At 48.7% G+C, this 18,224-nt stretch overlaps 1 protein-coding gene across 1 annotated transcript in view; it reads left to right on the top strand.

Moving 5' to 3' along the window:
- Zan (zonadhesin) overlaps nucleotides 1-18,224 on the top strand; it is a 106,519-nt gene that overhangs the window by 17,473 nt on the left and 70,822 nt on the right. Inside the window, 12 exon segments of the mRNA XM_038344470.1 lie at nucleotides 288-412; nucleotides 615-760; nucleotides 2,390-2,533; nucleotides 3,019-3,156; nucleotides 3,270-3,439; nucleotides 4,513-4,715; nucleotides 6,688-6,829; nucleotides 11,068-11,315; nucleotides 11,603-11,783; nucleotides 12,406-12,517; nucleotides 13,710-13,804; nucleotides 15,361-15,537. Coding sequence (XP_038200398.1) covers nucleotides 288-412; nucleotides 615-760; nucleotides 2,390-2,533; nucleotides 3,019-3,156; nucleotides 3,270-3,439; nucleotides 4,513-4,715; nucleotides 6,688-6,829; nucleotides 11,068-11,315; nucleotides 11,603-11,783; nucleotides 12,406-12,517; nucleotides 13,710-13,804; nucleotides 15,361-15,537 — 1,881 coding nt within the window.

The raw sequence follows: 18,224 nt of genomic DNA, 5'->3' as shown, positions 1-18,224 counted from the left end.
CCTGGGGAAAGGCCGCTGATGTACCAACTGCCTGCTCTTGTGGGAGAGGTTCCCCTGGCAGAGTGACAATTACTGGTAAAGGGACTCTTGCTTGAGGGTGTGGCTCAGCTGGCAGAGTGACACGTGTCTACAATGATGCCAGCACTGGGGAGGCGAGGGCAGTACTCTCAAGAGTACAAGTTCATTCTTAGCTAGTCTAAGCTATAATGAGACCCTGTCTGGAAACAACCAACCAACCAACCAACCAACCAAACATTTGAAACGTGGCCCTTACTCTCTCCATCTAGATTCATCCTTTAAAATAACAGCAAGCACCCAAGAACGGGGAGTAGAAGGCGCAGCCTCCCTGGACAAAGTCTTCATCACTCTGCCGGAGACAACCATCACCATGGCCAGTGGTAGACAGACACTGGTGAGTTCCTCCAGGCCAGGCTACAATCAGCCCCCCCGTCCCCACACCCTGTTAGGGATGGGCTTCAGCAGAACATTGATGGTGGTCTTTCAAACCAGCCCGGGCAAGAGAAGTTGGAGGGATGCTGTGTGAGGGGTGATGTCAGAGTCTTAGGGCTCTCCTTGACCCCTGGATCACGCGCTTTGTCTCCTCTGTCTGCCAGATTGGAGGCCAGAGAGTCACCCTCCCAGCGATACCTTCTAATAACATCTTTGTGGGTCTGAGTGGGCGATTTGTGGAGTTGAGGACGACATTTGGTTTGCGTGTGAAATGGGACGGTGACCAGCAGCTTTTTATGACTGTGCCCAGGTAAGGGGGGTAGCCTAGTTAGGAAGCTGACATTCCTCTCCCAGAATGCTCCATCCTGCACTGTCCCAGTCACTCAGGGTTAATCATTTACAGACGTCCTCAAAGCTGGGAAGCATCTAACCTGAGCAACAGAAGGGAAACAGTAGGAAGTGGGGTCAGGGCAGTGAGATAACAGCAGGATGCAAACACAAGGCCTCGGGAATGTGCTGGAGAGCAGTCAGGGAGCTGCTGCCAGACACCATTCTTGAGGCAAGCATGGCTCCCCAGACAGGGATAAATCAGGCTTTGTGGAGAAGTTGACGTGGGGACTAGAGGTGGCACATCTGGTATAGAGCTAAATCCCAACCCTGGAACTCACACAGACACAAAGAACAGCTGGGTGCAGTGGTGTGTTCATAATTACAGTGCCGGGGAAGCAGGGATGAAAGGACTCTCGGGGCTTGTGAGCCATCCACTCTGACTCGCTGAGCTCCAGGGTCGGCGAGAGACCCTTCCTCAAAAGCGAAGCTGGAGGAGGCTGAGGAGATGGTTCACAGAGGGCAAGGGCTCTTCTTGTACAAGCACGAGGCCCCAAGCTTGAATCTTAAAAGCTGGACATGGCTGTGCATGCGTCTGCAACTCCAGTGCTGTGCAGGGCAGAGACAGGAGGATCTCTGGAATTTGCTGGCTGCCAGCCTAGTTCCAGGTTCAGTGAGAGACCCTGTCTCAAAGATGTACAGTGGAGAGTGATCGAGCAAGACATCCATCTTCCTTCTCTAGCCTCTGAGAGCACATGTAAATACATGAGAGTGTGTATGTAAAACACACACTCACCAGGGCTGGAGAGTTCAGAGGACCCAGGGTCAATTCTGAGCACCTACACGGCAGCCCACAACTGTCTGTGATTCTAGTCCCAAGGGACATGATGCCCTCTTTTGACGCCTGTGGACACTGAATGAGCGTGGTGTACAAATATACGTGCAGGCAAGACACACATACGCATAAAATAAAAGCAAACGCTGGCCAGTGGTGGTGCCCTCCTTCAATTCGGGAGGCAGAGGCAGGTGGAGCTCAGAGTGCTAGGCCAGCCTGGTCTACAAAGTGAGTTCCAGGACAGCCAGGGCTACATGGAGAAACCCTGTCTCAAAAACAAATAAAAAAATGAAAAACACTAAAATACATATTCACATGTATATACAAAAAAAATAAGGTGGACAGCACCTGAGGAAGATACCCATTGTTGACCTCTAACCCATACATGCATACTTGTGCATAAACACACACACACACGAGAGAGAGAGAGAGAGAGAGAGAGAGAGAGAGAGAGAGAGAGAGAGAGAGAGAGAGAGAGAGAGAGAGAGAGAGAGAAAGGAGAGGAGAGAGGAGGTGGAGAGAGGAAAGAGAGAAACATTCTTGTTTAAACCCATGAGAAGGTAGGGGCAACAAGGGATGCTGAGCAGAAAGAACAGAGCAGATCCTGTATAGATGGCTCAGGCTGGGGCCTGCCACAGAATCTGTTATCAGTGGATATTCTCAACCTCCTCCTGCCTCTCACCATCAGGGCACACAGCGCACTGCCCCCTTGCTGTGGTCTCTGATGACTGAGACCCTTCTTCCCAGTCATGACTCATCCCTCTCCTGGACCCACAGTACCTACTCGAGCAAACTCTGTGGTTTCTGTGGGAACTATGACGGGGACAGCAGCAATGATAACCAGAAGCCAGACGGCACAAGGACACAAGATGGGGATGAGCTGGGGAAGAGCTGGCAGCTGGAAGAGGAAGAGAACAAGGAGTGAGTGAGGATCCCCACTGGGGGCTAGGGGTGGCCCTCCTTTTCTTAGTTCTCGGGCCTTTGCCCATTTTAAGATCTATCAGAGCTGGGCTTAGCTGTTCCTGCCTGTTATTCGTCTGGAGCCACAGACATAACAAGATCTGGTTTCTAAATACTAAGAGCTGGGCATATAGCTCAGTGGTAGAGCCCCTGCCTAGAATCCCCAGTGAGGGGCTGGGGTGTGGCTTTTTAGTGGAGATCTTGTCTAGCATGCTCCAGGTGTTGGGTTTGATCCTCAGCCATGTAAAAACTGAAGCAAAACTAACAGACTGGGGCGGGGGGGTGGTCTGTGATCTTTAGGTATCCAGGACTATAGGAAGGTCAAAGTCAAGCCTGGGTTAATATAGTAAGATTGTCTCAAAAGGAACAAAAGATGACTAGCATTGTCCTTTTCTCTTTCCCTACCTGGAGACTCCGGCTGCTCTACCTCTTTTGGGCTCTTCCAGTCTTGTTGACTGCTTGGGTTGGGTCTCTTCCAGGTGTCAGAACAAGAAGAGCCCCCCATCTTGTGATGCAGCCTTGGGGAGAACTATGTCGGGGCTCAAGTTATGTGGCCAGCTTGTTGATCCAAGAGGAACCTTTGAGTATGGAGGAAGGCGGATGGGTTGCCTGGGATTGCTTGGCACTAGGGTTTCTCTGAGGTGGAGAACAGAGGCTCTGCCCTCTCCTGCCGTCTTGACTCAACCTCTCTCCCCAGGGCATGCCTGTTCCACATGAAGGCCTCATTCTTCTTGGATAACTGTGCGACGGACATGTGTAGCTTCCAGGGGCTCCAGCAGACACTTTGTACTCATATGTCAGCCATGACTGCTGTCTGCCAAGATGCTGGCTATGCCGTGAAGCCCTGGAGGAGACCCCAGTTCTGCCGTGAGTTAGGACCCAAAGCATTGGGGGATGATCTGGCAGAGCTTCCTATAGATACAGACAGGGTATGCCTGTTGTCCCTCTACTCCGGTTACCTATGAGGAGAGGGTAGTGAGGAGAGTTGGAAGGATGCCTGAGAACAATGAGTAAGCTGGCCAGACAGCAGGTTCTGTAACCTCAGCTCCTGGGGAGACCGAGGCAGGAGGATCTCAAGTTGAAGGCCAAGTTGGCCAACTTAGGGAGGCTCGGTTCAAAACATAAAGGCATAAGGAGGGCTAGGTGCATGGTACTTGGTTCGGTAGGGAAAAGATAGTGTACTTTTGTGCTCCCCCAAGTCCTCATGCATGAAGTCGTGAATCCCCGAGTCTGTGTTGAAGCTCTGGCATGGACCCCACCCCTACCCCCAAGTCCTCTGCTTGCTGGGTACCATACTTGCTTATTGAGAATGTCTATCTTTCAGAGTGGGTGTATCTTCTAACTCGGAGCTCATCTGCCTTCCATAGAGGGCCTTGGTAGCACCCAAGCAACAGGCTTGGCTTTTGTTTGGTTTGGTTTTGGAGCCAGGGTCTCATGTAGCCTAGGCTAGACTTGAACTCACCATGGAGTTTAAGATGGCACTGAATTCTTGATCCTCTTGCCTCCACCTCCCCAGTCCTGGGTTACAGTCCTGCGCGATCACAACCAGTTTATGTCGCACTGGGGTTGGAACCCAGGGCCTCATGTATGCATATAAGCACTCTACCGAGTGAACTGTATCCTCAGACTGCAGGCCACTGTTTTAGCTTCAGCAGCAAGCCCTAGCTGTCAGCTGAGCTCCTGGGCTCATCGTCTCCAAGGCTTATTTCTCAATTTTGGTCCTGGCATCTCTAGCTGGGACCTTCTTAGCATGTTCTTTCCTCTTGTCCCTTGGCCTCATCTATCTCCTTTTGAAGTTATTTTCTGAGACAGGTTCTCACTCTGCAGCCCAGGCTGTCCTGGAACTCTCAACCCTGCTGCCACAGCCTCCTCGAGTCCTGGATGTACAGGCTTGCACAGCCAGCTTGCCTGTTCTCTTACTTAAGCTTCTCCCTCCACAGCCTTGGTCTGCCCTCAAAATAGCAGGTACTCCCTATGTGCCAAACCATGCCCGGACACCTGCCATCCTGGATCTGCTCTCCAGCCCTGCCCAGAAAAGTGTGTGGAAGCGTGCGAGTGTGACCCTGGCTTCGTGCTCAGTGGTTCTGAGTGTGTCCCTCAGATCCAGTGTGGGTGCACCAGCCTTGAGGGACGCTACTTCAAGGTGAGCAGCTGGCGTGAACCCCTCAGCCCTACAGACAGAAAGGACTTGCTCTGAGTTTCTGAAGCCCTGAGTTGAGGTGGGGGAGGGCAATGGGGGGATAGGCAGGGGAAAGAGAAGGTCAGAGCAAAAGCAAGAATAGCTAAGGCTGGCATATTGGATCCATTCTCTCTTTCTCCCTCTCTCTCTCTCTCTCTCTCTCTCTATCTCTCTCTCTCTCTCTCTCTCTCTCTCCTGGCTCTACTCTAATTTCCTTCCTTCCCTCCCTCTTTTCCTTTTTTTGATGTTGCTGAAGATGGAACCCAGGGCCTTATGTATGTTTAGCAAGAGCTTAACAACTGAGCCACACCCCAGCCTCTCACTAGGGGATTCTAGCCAGGTGCTCTACCACTGAGCCACACCCCAGCCCCTCACTGGGGGATTCTAGGCAGGAGCCCTACCACTGAACCATACCCCAGCCCCTCACTGGGTGATTCTAGGCAGGGGCTCTACCACTGAGCCACACCCCAGCCCCTCACTAGGGGATTCTAGGCAGGGGCTCTACCACTGAACCACACCCAGCCCCTCACTAGGGCATTCTAAGCAGGAGCTCTACCAACCAAGTTGTAGTACCAGTTAATGTACCAAAGCTCTAGCTTTTTTAAAAGAAATTTTTAATGATTTATTTAATTTTGTTTTATGTACATTGGCTTGAGGATGTCAGATCCCCTGGATCTGGATTTACAGACAGTTGTGAGTTGCCATGTGGGTGCTGGGAATTGAACCCAGGCCCTCTGGAAGAGCAGCCAGTGCTCTTTACTGCCCAGCTATCTCTCCAGCCCCAGCTCTAGCTTTTTACTTGTTCTTCTTTTCCTTTTTTTTTTTTTACCACAAATTTTTGAGACAAGATCTTGTTATGTACCCCTTGCTGGCCTCAAACTCAGTCCTCCTGCTTCTGCCTCCCCAGTGCTAGGGTTACATGTAACCATCACCAAACCTGTTTTGCAAGCCTTTCCCTGCACACCCTGCTCTGCCTCTAAGTCACCTCTTTGTATTGGAATCTCTCACCTCCTTTGAGGCTCTGTTGCAACCCTTCCTCCTGCCTGGAGCTCTCCTGACAACTAAGTTAGGGACATCTCTCATCTATGTGGTGACATTTACCTGTTATTACAGTATTTGGGAGGCTCCAGGCCAGCTGAGCTACTCTATCGCAAACAAACAAAAAGAATGTATCTCTCAGGGCTGGAGAGATGGCTCAGTGGTTAAGAGAACTGACTGTTTTTCCAGAGGACCTGGGTTCAATTCCCAGCACCCATGTGGCAGCTCACAACTGTCTGTGACTCCAGTCCTGATACCCTCACCCAGACATACATGTAGGCGAGACACCAATGCACACAACATAAAATAAGTTAAAAAAAGAGTGTATCTTTACATTTACATTTAAAGAAAGATAAATTCTTTTTAAATTTATTTTAGTAGCAAATATTGATAGCGGATATTCATGGCAGGAAGGTGTCCTGGGTGTCTGTCTACTTTAACTGGTGACAGTGGATAGTCATGGAGGGAAGCTTTCCTGGGTGTCTGTCTAATTTAACTGGGAGCATGTGGTGTGCTTGGGCTCACATGCCAAGCTCAGAGGAAAATCTTTGGGAGTTGGTGCTCTCCTTTTAGTGTGTGGGTCTCTGGATTGAACTCAGATCCTCAGGCTTTGTGGCACTAAGTGTTCCAGCCTACTGAGTCACCTTGCTGGCCCTCTTTTTTTTTTTTTTTTTTAAAGCATCTTATTAATTTGTCTGTGTAGTGTGTGTAGTGTGTAGGCCTGTGGAGGATGCAGGCATCCCTCTCCATCGCTTTCCAGAACAGGGTCCTCCCACTGCACTTGGTATACTACTAAGCCTATTTGATACCAGACTTTTGCGCCTAAGCCCAGAGCTTCAGGAAGACACAATAACCAGGCAAGGAAGCCATCTCTTACTGCGTTCCCTTCTGCACCCAGGTACAGGAACAATGGTTTAATCCAGACTGCAAAGAGATCTGCACTTGTGATGGCAACAACAGCGTTCGCTGCCGGCCCTGGAAGTGTAGGGCTCAGGAAGTCTGTAGCCATAAGAATGGTGTGTTAGGCTGTCACGCCCAAGGTGAGCAGTCAAGTCACCGTGGAAGGTGAGCAGAGCCTTCATCTGAGAGGATGGTGACGGTTAATACTGAGTGTCAGCTTGCCAGGGTCTAAAAGCATCTAGGAAACAAGCCTTTGGCCACGTCTGTTAGCAAGTTTCTAGATTCAGTTAACCGAAGTGAGACGACCCACACTAAATGGAAGCCTCATGGTTGCATGGGCTGCGGCCCTGGACCACGTGAACAGGGGAAATCGAGCCGAGCACCAGCACCCATCTCCCTCTGCTCCCTGGCTATAAGGATGCCACAGGAGCTATCTGACATCCTCTTCACCACACCTTCCCACCACGGTGGCCTCCCCTGCACACTGCATGCCAGAAAGCCCCATGCTTACGTTGCTTTTGTCAAGATCTGGTAATACAGTAATGTGGAAAGCAGAACTTAGTAAAGTAACATGGAAAACATTGCCAAAAGCAGTGTTCCCCAAAGCTAGGGACTCAACTACAGATTTGCGTTGGTCATTTTTACCGAGATGGGAACAAATATTGAGAAAGAACCATTTATGAAGAAGAAAGGTTTAGCTGTGGCGGTGGTGGTGTCTGCCTGTAACCCCAGCATTTGGGAGTTGGAGGCAGGAGGATCAGGAGTTTGAGGTCACCATCCTCAGCTACATAGCTGGTTTGAGTCCAGTCCGGGCTACATGTGACTGTCTCGATATTTAATTGTAAATGTATGTGTTTGTGTCTCTCTGTGTGAGACTGGGTGTACACGTGAGTGTAAGTACCTGAAGAAGCCAGAGAGGGCGCCACATCCCCTGGAGTTGCAGTTGCAGGCAGTTGGAAACTCCCCTAACCCCACATCCTGAGCCCTGGGAACTGAATTCTAGCTGCAAAAGCAGCAAGTGCTCTTCACTTATCCTGCACCATCTTTCCAGCCCAGAGGCTGTTTAAAACAAACACAAACAAATAAAAAGGAAGGAAAGAGTTCGAGACCAGCCTGGTCTACAAGAGCTAGTTCCAGGACAGGCTCCAAAGCTACAGAGAAAAAAAAAAAAAAAAAAAAAAAAAGGAAGGAAAGGAGAGGAAGACTGCAGAAGATGGTTCCTGGGAAGAAGTGAATCTATGAAACCAGGAGCTTGACAGAACATTCTGCTCTGAGCTGTGAGGAGCCTGGAGTGCAACAGGAAATTCCAGGTGTCCAGCGAGTACCTCTAGGTCTGGGAGGAGCAGCTGTAGGCAAAGCCACAGGCACATCCGGGAGAAGCGGCTGTAAGAAATGTGACAGGTACTTCCGGGAGAACCCGCGAGGAACACGACAGGTACTTCCGGTAAGAGCAGCTCCCAGGAACGTGACAGGCACATCCGGGAGAAGCCACGAGGAACACGGCAGGCACTTCCGGGAGAAGAACCTGTGAGGAGCTCGGCAGGCACTTCCAGGCAACAGTATCCATCAGGAGCGCCGGGGAAGAGGCCTCTGAAAATCTTCAGCGAACACTCAAGCCGGAAAGAGAAGAGCAGAGGTCGCCGGGAGAGGGAAGAAAATTCCGAGAAGACAGTTACCTGCGGGGCCTGGAGCCTGACTCTTCGGCAAAGATCCAGTACGTTCGAACCCTCTCTGAGTATACTGCCTTTAATGGACATTGTCGACACCCCAACATTTACCAAGGTTTCAAGAAAGAAATGAGAAACACCGGGTATCAAGTAATAACTTTTGTTCTCCCAGTTATGGGAAAACTCTCTGGTCTTAGAATGCGTTTCCTTCCATATCCTTGGCTACATTCGATTCATTACTTCCTACTACTGCGAACATTCTTGGTGAGGTATTCTTTGTTGTGTCTGTCTTTATCCCTTTTTTTTTTTTTTTTTTTTTTTTTTTTTTTTTTTTTTGAGGGTTTCTCTGTGTAGTCCTGACTGTCCTGGAACACACTATGTAAACCAGGCTGGCCTCAAACTCAGAGATCCACCTGCCTCTGCCTCCCGAGTGCTGGGATTAAAGGTGTGCGCCACCAACAAGCTGGGTGTCTTTATTCTTTGGAGCAGATATGATGTATACTTTCAGAAATAAACCATTTTGCCAGGCGGTGGTGGCGCACACCTTTAATTCCAGTACTCTGGTGGCAAAGGCAGGAGGATCTCTGTGAGTTTGAGGCCAGCCTGGTCTACAAGAGCTAGTTCCAGGACAGGCTCCAAAGCTACAGAGAAAACCTGTCTCGAAAAACCAAAAACAAACAAACAAAAAAACAAAAACAAACAAGAAACCTACACAGAGAAGGCTGGAGAGATGGCTCAGAGGTTCAGAACACTGACTGCTCTTCCGGAGGTCCTGAGTTCAATTCCCAGCAACCACATGATGGCTCACAACCATCTATGAGATCTGATGCCCTCTTCTGGCGGGCAGGCATACATGCAGACAGAACATTGTATACTAAATAAATAAATAAATAAATAAATGAAACCTACACAGAGAAACCCTGTCTCAAAAGATAAAAACAAAACAAAACGAAAAACCCCAAAACAACCACCATCATCTAAATAACCAAAAGCAAACACCAAACAAACAAACAAAAATAAGAAGTAAGCCATTTAGTTTGTTTAAGGACTTCCACTGGGGGAGTTTTTATTGATTTATTGCCTTCAGAAATAAGAGTAATGCAGCAGTTTGTGGTTCAAAAATTAGGCCTCTCTTATTTTTTAATTGGTTGATCATTCTGTGGAGAGGTCATATTTTTAAGGCCACGTTGATGTTTTCTTTGGCCTAAATGTCACATTAATCTTTACTTGCAAAGGGTTTCTTGGTTTGTGTTGTTGCATGATTATTACATGTTCTATCAGGAGACTGAAACTTTAGAGCCCTCCGGCAATACCGGGGAGTCAATGTGCAGAACAGTTTCCATTGGAAATCAGTCCCTAACTGAGAGAAGTCGCTGTTAAGAGTACAGTTTAGCTGTAAAATTCTGATTTGGCATTGCGCTTTCAGACTTTACTTAAAACCTCATGAAACAAAGCAAGGTTTTTCTCAAAGTGTTCTCCTCTGCTTTCTATGCCGCGATAAACATCAGGACCAAAACAGCCTGGGGAGGAAGAGGATTATTTCAATTTACAGGTTAACAGTCCTTCATTGAGGGAAGCTGAGGCAGGAACCTGGAGGCAGGAGCTGAAGAAACTATGCTGCTGGCTTCTTCCAAAGTCAAATTCAGCTGTCTTCAACAGCCTAGCACCGCTTGCATGGGGACTGTACTGCTTCCAGGGAACCGGGCCCTCATACATCAGCTAAGAATCACAGAAATGCCCCAAAGGGTACTCACAGGCCAAACTGGTGGAGGCGATTTTGCCATGAGATGCCCTCTTTCCCAGTGTGTCAGGGTCTTATCTGAAGCTATGACGGCAGAAGAACCCAACGTTTAAGGCTGTCCACTGTGATGCTCAGTTCCATCTCCCTGAGTTTTTATGGGTTTGGAAATATCACTGCTTAGATAGACGCTTCAGGGGGTTTCTTTCCCCCTAGGATCAGTAAGTGTTCAAAGTGATAGCAGAGAGAGGGGAACAGTTGAGAGCAGAGGGGCAGATGTCCTGAGACTGTTGGCTAGACTGTTAACCCACAATCCTTTGGGGCCATATAACTACTTTGAAGCCATTTGTGTAGAAGTAATTGGACTGTGTGAAAAATCAACAAATGTTTTATTATTGAATAAAAGGAGGGAGGGGGAAGGAGGAGAAAGGTGAGGGGGACAAGGAGGACGTTTTCCTTGATCTCCCCGTTTGGGAGGTTTCAGTCTGTGATCGTTTGATCTTGTTGCTTTGGGTCCTGTAAGGTTAGACAGCACATCCTGTTGGGAAACAGCAGACCAAAGCATTCCTTGCATCATGTCTGGGACTTGAGGGAAAGAAGGAGAAAGAAGCACAATCCCCTTCAACAACATCCCCCCAATTGACCTCAAACCTTCTGCCACTCCTAAAGTTTCTACCATTTCCCAATAATACTGAGCTGGAGAATCAAGATTCTGGCACATGCATGTGTCTTTGGGATTCCAGATCCAAACTTTCAAAGTAGGATCAGCATCTTCAAGGGCTGAGAACGTGAAGTTGAGGAAGGTAGTCTCCTTCCTTGACCTTCCTGAGCCAATCCAACAAATCGCCCTAGAAGGAACTGAAATCCAAGGATGTGTACCACCTCAAAACAGCCTCCCTAAGATGGCAGCCTTGACTCAAAGCTTCTGGTTTGGGGGGCAACAAGACACCAAAGCCTGACCTCTCTTCTCTAGGTGCAGCCACCTGCATTGCCTCAGGTGACCCCCACTACCTGACATTTGATGGAGCTTTGCATCATTTTATGGGCACCTGCACTTACGTACTGACGCAGCCTTGCTGGTCCAGTGCTCACGACAACAACTTTGTAGTGAGTGTCACCAACGAGGTTCATGACGGCAACTTGGAAGTCTCCAATGTCAAAGCTGTCCACGTGCAGGTCTTCGACCTCAAAGTCTCCCTGTTCAAAGGTCGAACGGTCGTGGTATGTGTCTTCTGTTGCCTCTGCAACCCCACACCACCACCCGACTTCTTTCTCCTTCCCCTTTCTTTCACTTGTTATTTTGAGGTAGGGTCTCATGTGTCCGCACTGGCCCAGAACTTGCTATGTAACTGAGGAGAACTTTGAACTACTACCCCTGCCTCTGCTTCCACCTCCAAGAGCTGAGCTCCAAACCCTTCTATGCTGTTCTCCATTTTTTTCACTGTGCCCCATTTCATCTTTGTCCCAAGTTTCTGACTCTGTCTACTATGTTCTACCCATTTTTGTAGCTGAACAACCAACGGGTAGCACTACCTGTGTGGCCTCTGAAAGGACGGGTGACCATCAGGTTGAGCGGCATCTTTGTCCTGCTCTACACGAACTTTGGGCTTCAGGTTCGATATGACGGAAAGCACCTGGTGGAGGTGACAGTGCCTTCCTTATACGCTGGCTTGCTCTGTGGGCTGTGTGGTAAGACCCTTGGGGAAATCTCCCCCACTCCCCGTGTCTCCACGGTGTCCTCAGAACTTGTTAACCAATGAATGAGTTGAGGACACCCCAGAGCAGGTGTCTGGGAAAGCCAGAGGGAAAGAGGAAAGGGTTTCCAGATGCGATGGCACATGCCTATAACCATGGTCCTCAGCAGGTAGAGGCCATCCTGTAAGGCAGTGAGGTCAAGGGCAGTCGGGGCTTCATAAAAACCTGTTTCAGAACAAGGATGGCAGGTGGAATGGGGCTGCAGCTCAATCGGTAGAGCTCTTGCCTCGAATGCAGGGAGTCTTGGGTCTCATCCCAGGACTGCATGACCTAGGCGGTAGTACATGTCTGTAATACCAGACTTGGAGATGAACCTGAAAGGCTATCCCTAGCTACAGTTAGTTCAAGGCTAGACTGCTATATATAGACCTTGTCATCTAAAAGAAACACAAAAAGACCAAAGGGTTAGCTTTGATATGGCATTAAGCAATGCGTCTTCTTCTAGTTGGGAAGGAAGTGGCCTCAGAACTAGGTGGACCTGAAGCTCTGCTACTTAGTGAGTTCAAGGGTGACCCTATGCAATGTACGCCATCGCTATGACGTCTCTCTTCCTTAGGGAACTACAACAATAACAGTTTGGATGACAATCTGCGTCCAGATGGGAAGCCTGCAGGCAACTCACTTCTTCTGGGAGCAGCTTGGAAAATACTTGAAGCTTCTGAGCCTGGGTGAGTTTGGGTGTAGGGATCTGGGACTAGGTGAGTTGAGCCTGGGTGAATTGTGCTTGGGTGAGGTAGGTCTGGTGAGGACTGAGCCTTAGCAAGCGAGCTAGGTCTAGGGAAAAATGGGCATAGGAAGATGGACATGGGGATCAGAACTTGGGGGACCTGGCGTCTTTGAGCTGGGCTTAGGGAAACTAGTTTCTGGGGGGAAGTCTGCACATGAGTGTCCTTTGTTTGTCTGGGTTTCCTCTGTGCTGTACATCGGACTGCCTGGAATCCAGCCAATTCTGCTCTTTATCCTCTCTGAATTTCCAGTGCTGGAGATGGAACTCAGGGCTTTGCCTATGACAGATAAACACATAGCCAATGGCTAGGGCCACATTCCTGACCTAAGACCGCAAGTCTGAAAGGTTCCAACAATATTGGGGTGTAACCCAGTGGGAAAGTGATCTACTAGCATATATCAAGCATGATGGTACATAACTGTAATTTCAGCAGATGGGAGATGGAGGCAGAGGGCTCAGTATTTCGATGTCATTCTGGGCAATATAATGGATTCAAAGTTACTTTGGGGTACATGAGACCCTGTCTCAGAAAAGTGGTGAGGGTGGTTCAGCATTTAGAGTGCCTGTTTTGCAGAGGACCCAGGTTTGGTTCCTAGCACACACATGGTGGCTCACAAACACCTATAACTACAGCTAACGGGGTTCTGATGTCCTCTTCTGGCCTCTCTAGACATCTGCACTCGTGCATACATCCACACACAGACACACATGCATGTAATTAAACATAATAAACCAAACATTAAAGAATAAATAATAAAATGTAAACAAGCCAGGCATATGTCTCATGCCTTTAATCCCAGCATTTGTGAGGCAGAAGCAGTTAGATCTCTCTGTGTTGGAGGCCAATTTGGTCTACATGGTGAGTTCCAGGACAGTCAGGACTATGTAGAGAGACCCTGTCTCAAAAAAATGTAAAAAGTTAAGTAAAATGGTTTTAGCTCCTCAGGCTTGTGCTAGCTGACTTCTCTCATGCTTGCCTTTGACACAGAGGTTTGAGAAGCCCTGCTGGCCTCCAGCCTCTTCCTTCCCCATATGTCCCCTGGCCTCCCATTTCCCCCTCCATGGCTTAGCTTCAGTTTGGAGGGTTCTCCCCCAAACCTAGCCTTTCTAACCTCTCTTTTCCTCCTCTGCAGCTGCTTTGTAGTCGGGGGTAGGTCCTCCAGCTGCCAAGAGAACAGCATGGACGACGCTTGGACTAAGAAATGCGCCATCTTGATGAACCCTGTTGGTGAGAGGCGTCTCCTCCCAGTGCCCTTTGTCCTCTGCCCTGGACAAGAGGTGGAACAGGTCATGATGGGATAAAGCCAGAGAAGCAGCAGACAGAAAGGCAGGGAGGCCGGCAGGAGTACAGACTATGTGTCTCTTAGGAGCCATGACTGGCAGGCCTTCTCAGCCACAGGTTCCCAGTGCTCCTGGTTTTGCCATTGTTGTTTTGGTTTTTGTTTGTTTTCGTTTTGAGACAAGGTCCCGTGTGTGTGTGTGTGTGTGTGTGTGTGTGTGTGTGTGTGTCGCAGGCTGGCCTTGAACCCATTGTGTAACCAAGGACGGCAATGAACTTCTGATCCTCCTGCCTCTACCTCTTGAATGCTTGGGATTGCAGATGTTCACCATCACATCCAGTTCATGTGGTGCTGGGGATCAAAGCCAGGGTGCACCAGGCAAGCACAACTGAGCTACATTTCTAGGCCATGCTTGTTTCAGACCAGGGTGGGTGCAGTCTCACCGTGTAGCTCAAGCCATGGTGCTCCTCCTCCCCCATTCTCCCAGTGCTGGGATTACAGGCCTAGGATTCCATGCCCGACTACATCCAGGCTTTGGTGCAAGTGGACATGAAGTTCGCTGTGCAACAGCGGAGGAGATAGCGCAGTTGGAAAGGGCCTGTGTTGCAAGCACAGGCCCTGAGTGTGGTCCCTAGAACCCAAATGTGGGGCTGGAAAGATGGCTCAGAGAGTAAAGGCACTTACCGTCAAACCTGAAAACCGGAGTTCAATCCTTGGAATCCCCACAGAGCCAACTACAGAAAGTTGTATTCTGACCTCCACATGGGTATTGTGGTATGCACATATACCCCTTCCTCACAAAACAATAATAACCTTTATAAAACGCCCAGGCATGTTGGTCCACATGTGTAATCCCGGGGATAAGAGAACAGAGATAGGCGAATCCTTGGAGCTCACGGCTAACCAGCTTAGCTGACTAGGTGTGTTCCAGCCTGGGCAATGAGAGACCGTGTCTCGAAAAGCAAGATGGAAGACTAGAAAGATGATTTGCAGGACACAGGTGCCTGCCATCAGATTTGATCCCTGTGACCCATGTGGAAGGAGAGAACTGACTCCTGTGGTGGTCTTTTGATCTTCACATGTGTGTTACGGCACATGTGTCTCTATACACCAAACACACACAATTAGTATAGATGAGGCGGGTCAGTGAGATGGCTCAGCTGGTAAAGGTTCGTGCTCTGACTTGAGTTTTGTCCCCAGAATTCATGTAAATTTGGAAGGAAAGAACTAACTCTACCTAGTTGTTTTCTGACCTCCACATGCCATAGCACATATGCCAATACAGACATATTTCAGACATGCAGTAATAATAATAGTAATAAAAATTAAACCCCAAGGTGGATGAATCCTGAGGACTGGAATGAGGTTGTCCTCTGGCCTATGTGTGCATTTGCACACACATACAGATACATATGCATCCTCTAAACCAGCTATACAGAAGCCTCAAGGCCCAGCTTGCTCACAGGGCTCACTCTCCTCTCCCCAACCTTGTCTTGTCCTCCAGGACCTTTCTCCAGTTGCCACGAGGCAGTGCCCCCGCAGGCCAGCTTCTCCAGTTGTGTGTACGGTCAGTGTGGGACCAAAGGAGACACCCTGGCCCTGTGCCGCTCCCTGCAGGCCTATGCATCGCTGTGTGCCCAAGCTGGCCAAGTGATTACCTGGCGCAACAGCACCTTCTGCCGTGAGTGATCCCCCCTCTAGCTCCTACACCCTTGGTGAATCCTGAGAACCCCATCCTGTCCCATCCTGCAGCTCTGCCCCTCAGCCTGCATCCTCACCCACAGGAAGCTCTCTTCTCTTCCCCATTCTGCCTTTCTCAGCTTGGCTCTGTCTTACAGTGCCAGAGCCTCCCTTCCCCCACACCCCACACCCCTTTTTTGAGGCAGGATTTCAGGATCTCGTGTAACCTAGGCTTGCCTCCAACTTGCTGAGTAGGTGAAGGGGAGTTGGGATTATTACAGGTACATACCAACCATGCTTGACTCTGTCTGATTTTTATATCATCAAAAATTTGGCCTTGTGTCTAGTTATTGTCCTTTTCTTCCTTTTTAAGAAAGTATTTTTTTTTTATTTTTTGGTTTTTCAAGACAGGGTTTCTCTGTGTGGCTTTGGAACCTGTCCTGGAACTAGCACTTGTAGACCAGGTTGGCCTCGAACTCACAGAGATCCGCCTGCCTCTGCCTCCTGTGCTGGGATTAAAGGCGTGCGCCACCACCTGCCCAGAAGCACTCTTTTAATTGCTTTAAGTTTATTTTGTTTTCTGCTTGGATTTGTTGGTTTTTAATGTGTATTTGCATGTGGTGTGCATGTGGGTATGCACTCCTTTCTTTCACGAGTGCATGTATGTGCAAACCATAGTGTGCATGTGGAGGTCAGAGAACAACTGCAGCAGTTGGTTCTCTCCTTCCGTCATGAGGGTCCTGGTGATGAAACTCAGGTCAACAGGTTGTCAGCAAGCACACTTACTTACCGTCTGATCCATTACTGGCCTCTGTGCATTTATTTTTACATGTGTAGGCACACATGTATGCAGATATCTATGCCCGTGTGTGTGTGTGTGTGTGTGTGTGTGTGTGTGTGTGTGTGAGAGAGAGAGAGAGAGAGAGAGAGAGAGAGAGAGAGAGAGAGAGAGGACCAGAGGTTGACCTCAGGTGTCTCCCTTGATCTTTCTCCACTTTATTTGCTGAGACAGGGTCTTTCAATAAATCTGGAACTTTTTCGTGGGCTAGTCCAGTTAGCCAGCTTGAACCTGGGATCCCTTGTCTCAGCCTTCTGAATTGTTGGATTACAGGTAGACAGCCACACCCACCCAGTTTTTATGCCGTGCTGGGCTATCCCAATTTTAGTCTGCAGTTACTTAGCAAGCACTTCTCACGTTTAGCCATCTTCCCAATCCCGTTTGTTTGATTTCTGAGACATTGCCTTGGTAAGTAGCTTGGCCTTGAACTTCTGTACAGTCTGGAGTGTTCTCAGAACACCCTCTTGCTGGGCAGTGGTGGCACATGCCTTTAATCCCAGCACTAGGGAGGCAGAGGCAGGCAGATCTCTGTGAGTTCAAGGCCAGCCTGGTCTACAAGGGCTAGTTCCAGGACAGGCTCTAAAGCTACAGAGAAAACTTGTCTTGACCCCCCCCCCAAAAAAAAACACCCTCTTGCCTGCTGGGATTTGAGATTTACAGCCTCCTTTTCCCTCTTCATAGTGCTAAGGATCAAGCCCAGGGCTTTGTGTATACTAGACAGACCCACCACCATGGAGCACCATGGAGCTAAACCCCATTTTAGCCATTTGGGGAAAACAGTATGGCAGTTCCTAAAAATAATTAAAGTAGATTTATCATCTGACCTGCAATTCAGTCTGGCATGCGTGCTGAGGACAATAACTTATTTGAACCACAATTCATCAGCCTAGGTCTACAACACCTTTCATCACAGCCAACAAGTGGACGCAAATCTGGGCTAGGTGCTTACCTGTAATCCCTGTACTTGGGAGCAGAGCCAGGAGAAGGATGGTTGGAGGCCAACCTGTGCTATCTAGCAAGACCATACCAAGAGCAAAAAAGATTGGGAACAATTCAAATGTCTTATCTACTGTGCAGTGGGTAGACAGAATAGGGCACATTCATACAATTATGTAGCTGGAAAAAGAATGAAATACTAGCTCAACAGCGATGAATGTTGAAAACTCTGCTTACTAGAGAAGCCACAAAGGATTGTATGTGACACCATTTGTATAAATGTCCAAACCATTTTGGGCATTTTTAAGTGTACAAATCAAAAAAAATTGAGTGGTAAGAAAGGCATGCACTTTGTTCTCCAGCCATCAATCCCTACGACCAACCATCACCCAAACCTTTTCTTTCCATTGGAAGTCTGACCTGTTAACACTCCATCCCCCACCTCAGCCCTGTAAGAATAGGAGTGGTGGTTCATGCCTGTAATCCTAGCACTTGAGCGGTGGAGGCAGGAAGGTCAAGAGTTCAAGGTCAGACTGGGCTACTTAGGGAATTCCAGGCCAGTAGGGGCTGCATAGTTTATACCCTTTCTCTTTATCTCTCCTCTTTCTCTCTCTGTCTTCTCTCTCTCCCCCTCTCTTTGTGCATGTCTGTCTGTTTCTCTCTCATAAAAAGTAGGCAGCACCTGAGAAATGATACCAGAAGTTAGGCTTTACCCCACATCCTTGTCCATACACACCCATCCCCACACATATATCCACATGTGTGAACATTTGCACACACACAGAATCATATTGTGTGTGTCTTAAGATAACTAACTTCTTTCACTTAGCGTGATTTTCCAGGTCCATCCATGTTGTAGCACATACCAGGGCATTCATCATGGTTGAAGAGGAAGATAAGATTTCAGACAGGTG

The sequence above is a fragment of the Arvicola amphibius genome, chromosome 10, assembly GCF_903992535.2.
Source record: "Arvicola amphibius chromosome 10, mArvAmp1.2, whole genome shotgun sequence".
NCBI classification, from domain to species: domain Eukaryota; kingdom Metazoa; phylum Chordata; class Mammalia; order Rodentia; family Cricetidae; genus Arvicola; species Arvicola amphibius.
The sequence above is the reverse complement of the archived record's forward strand: the minus strand, read 5'-3'. Positions and strand labels throughout refer to the sequence as shown.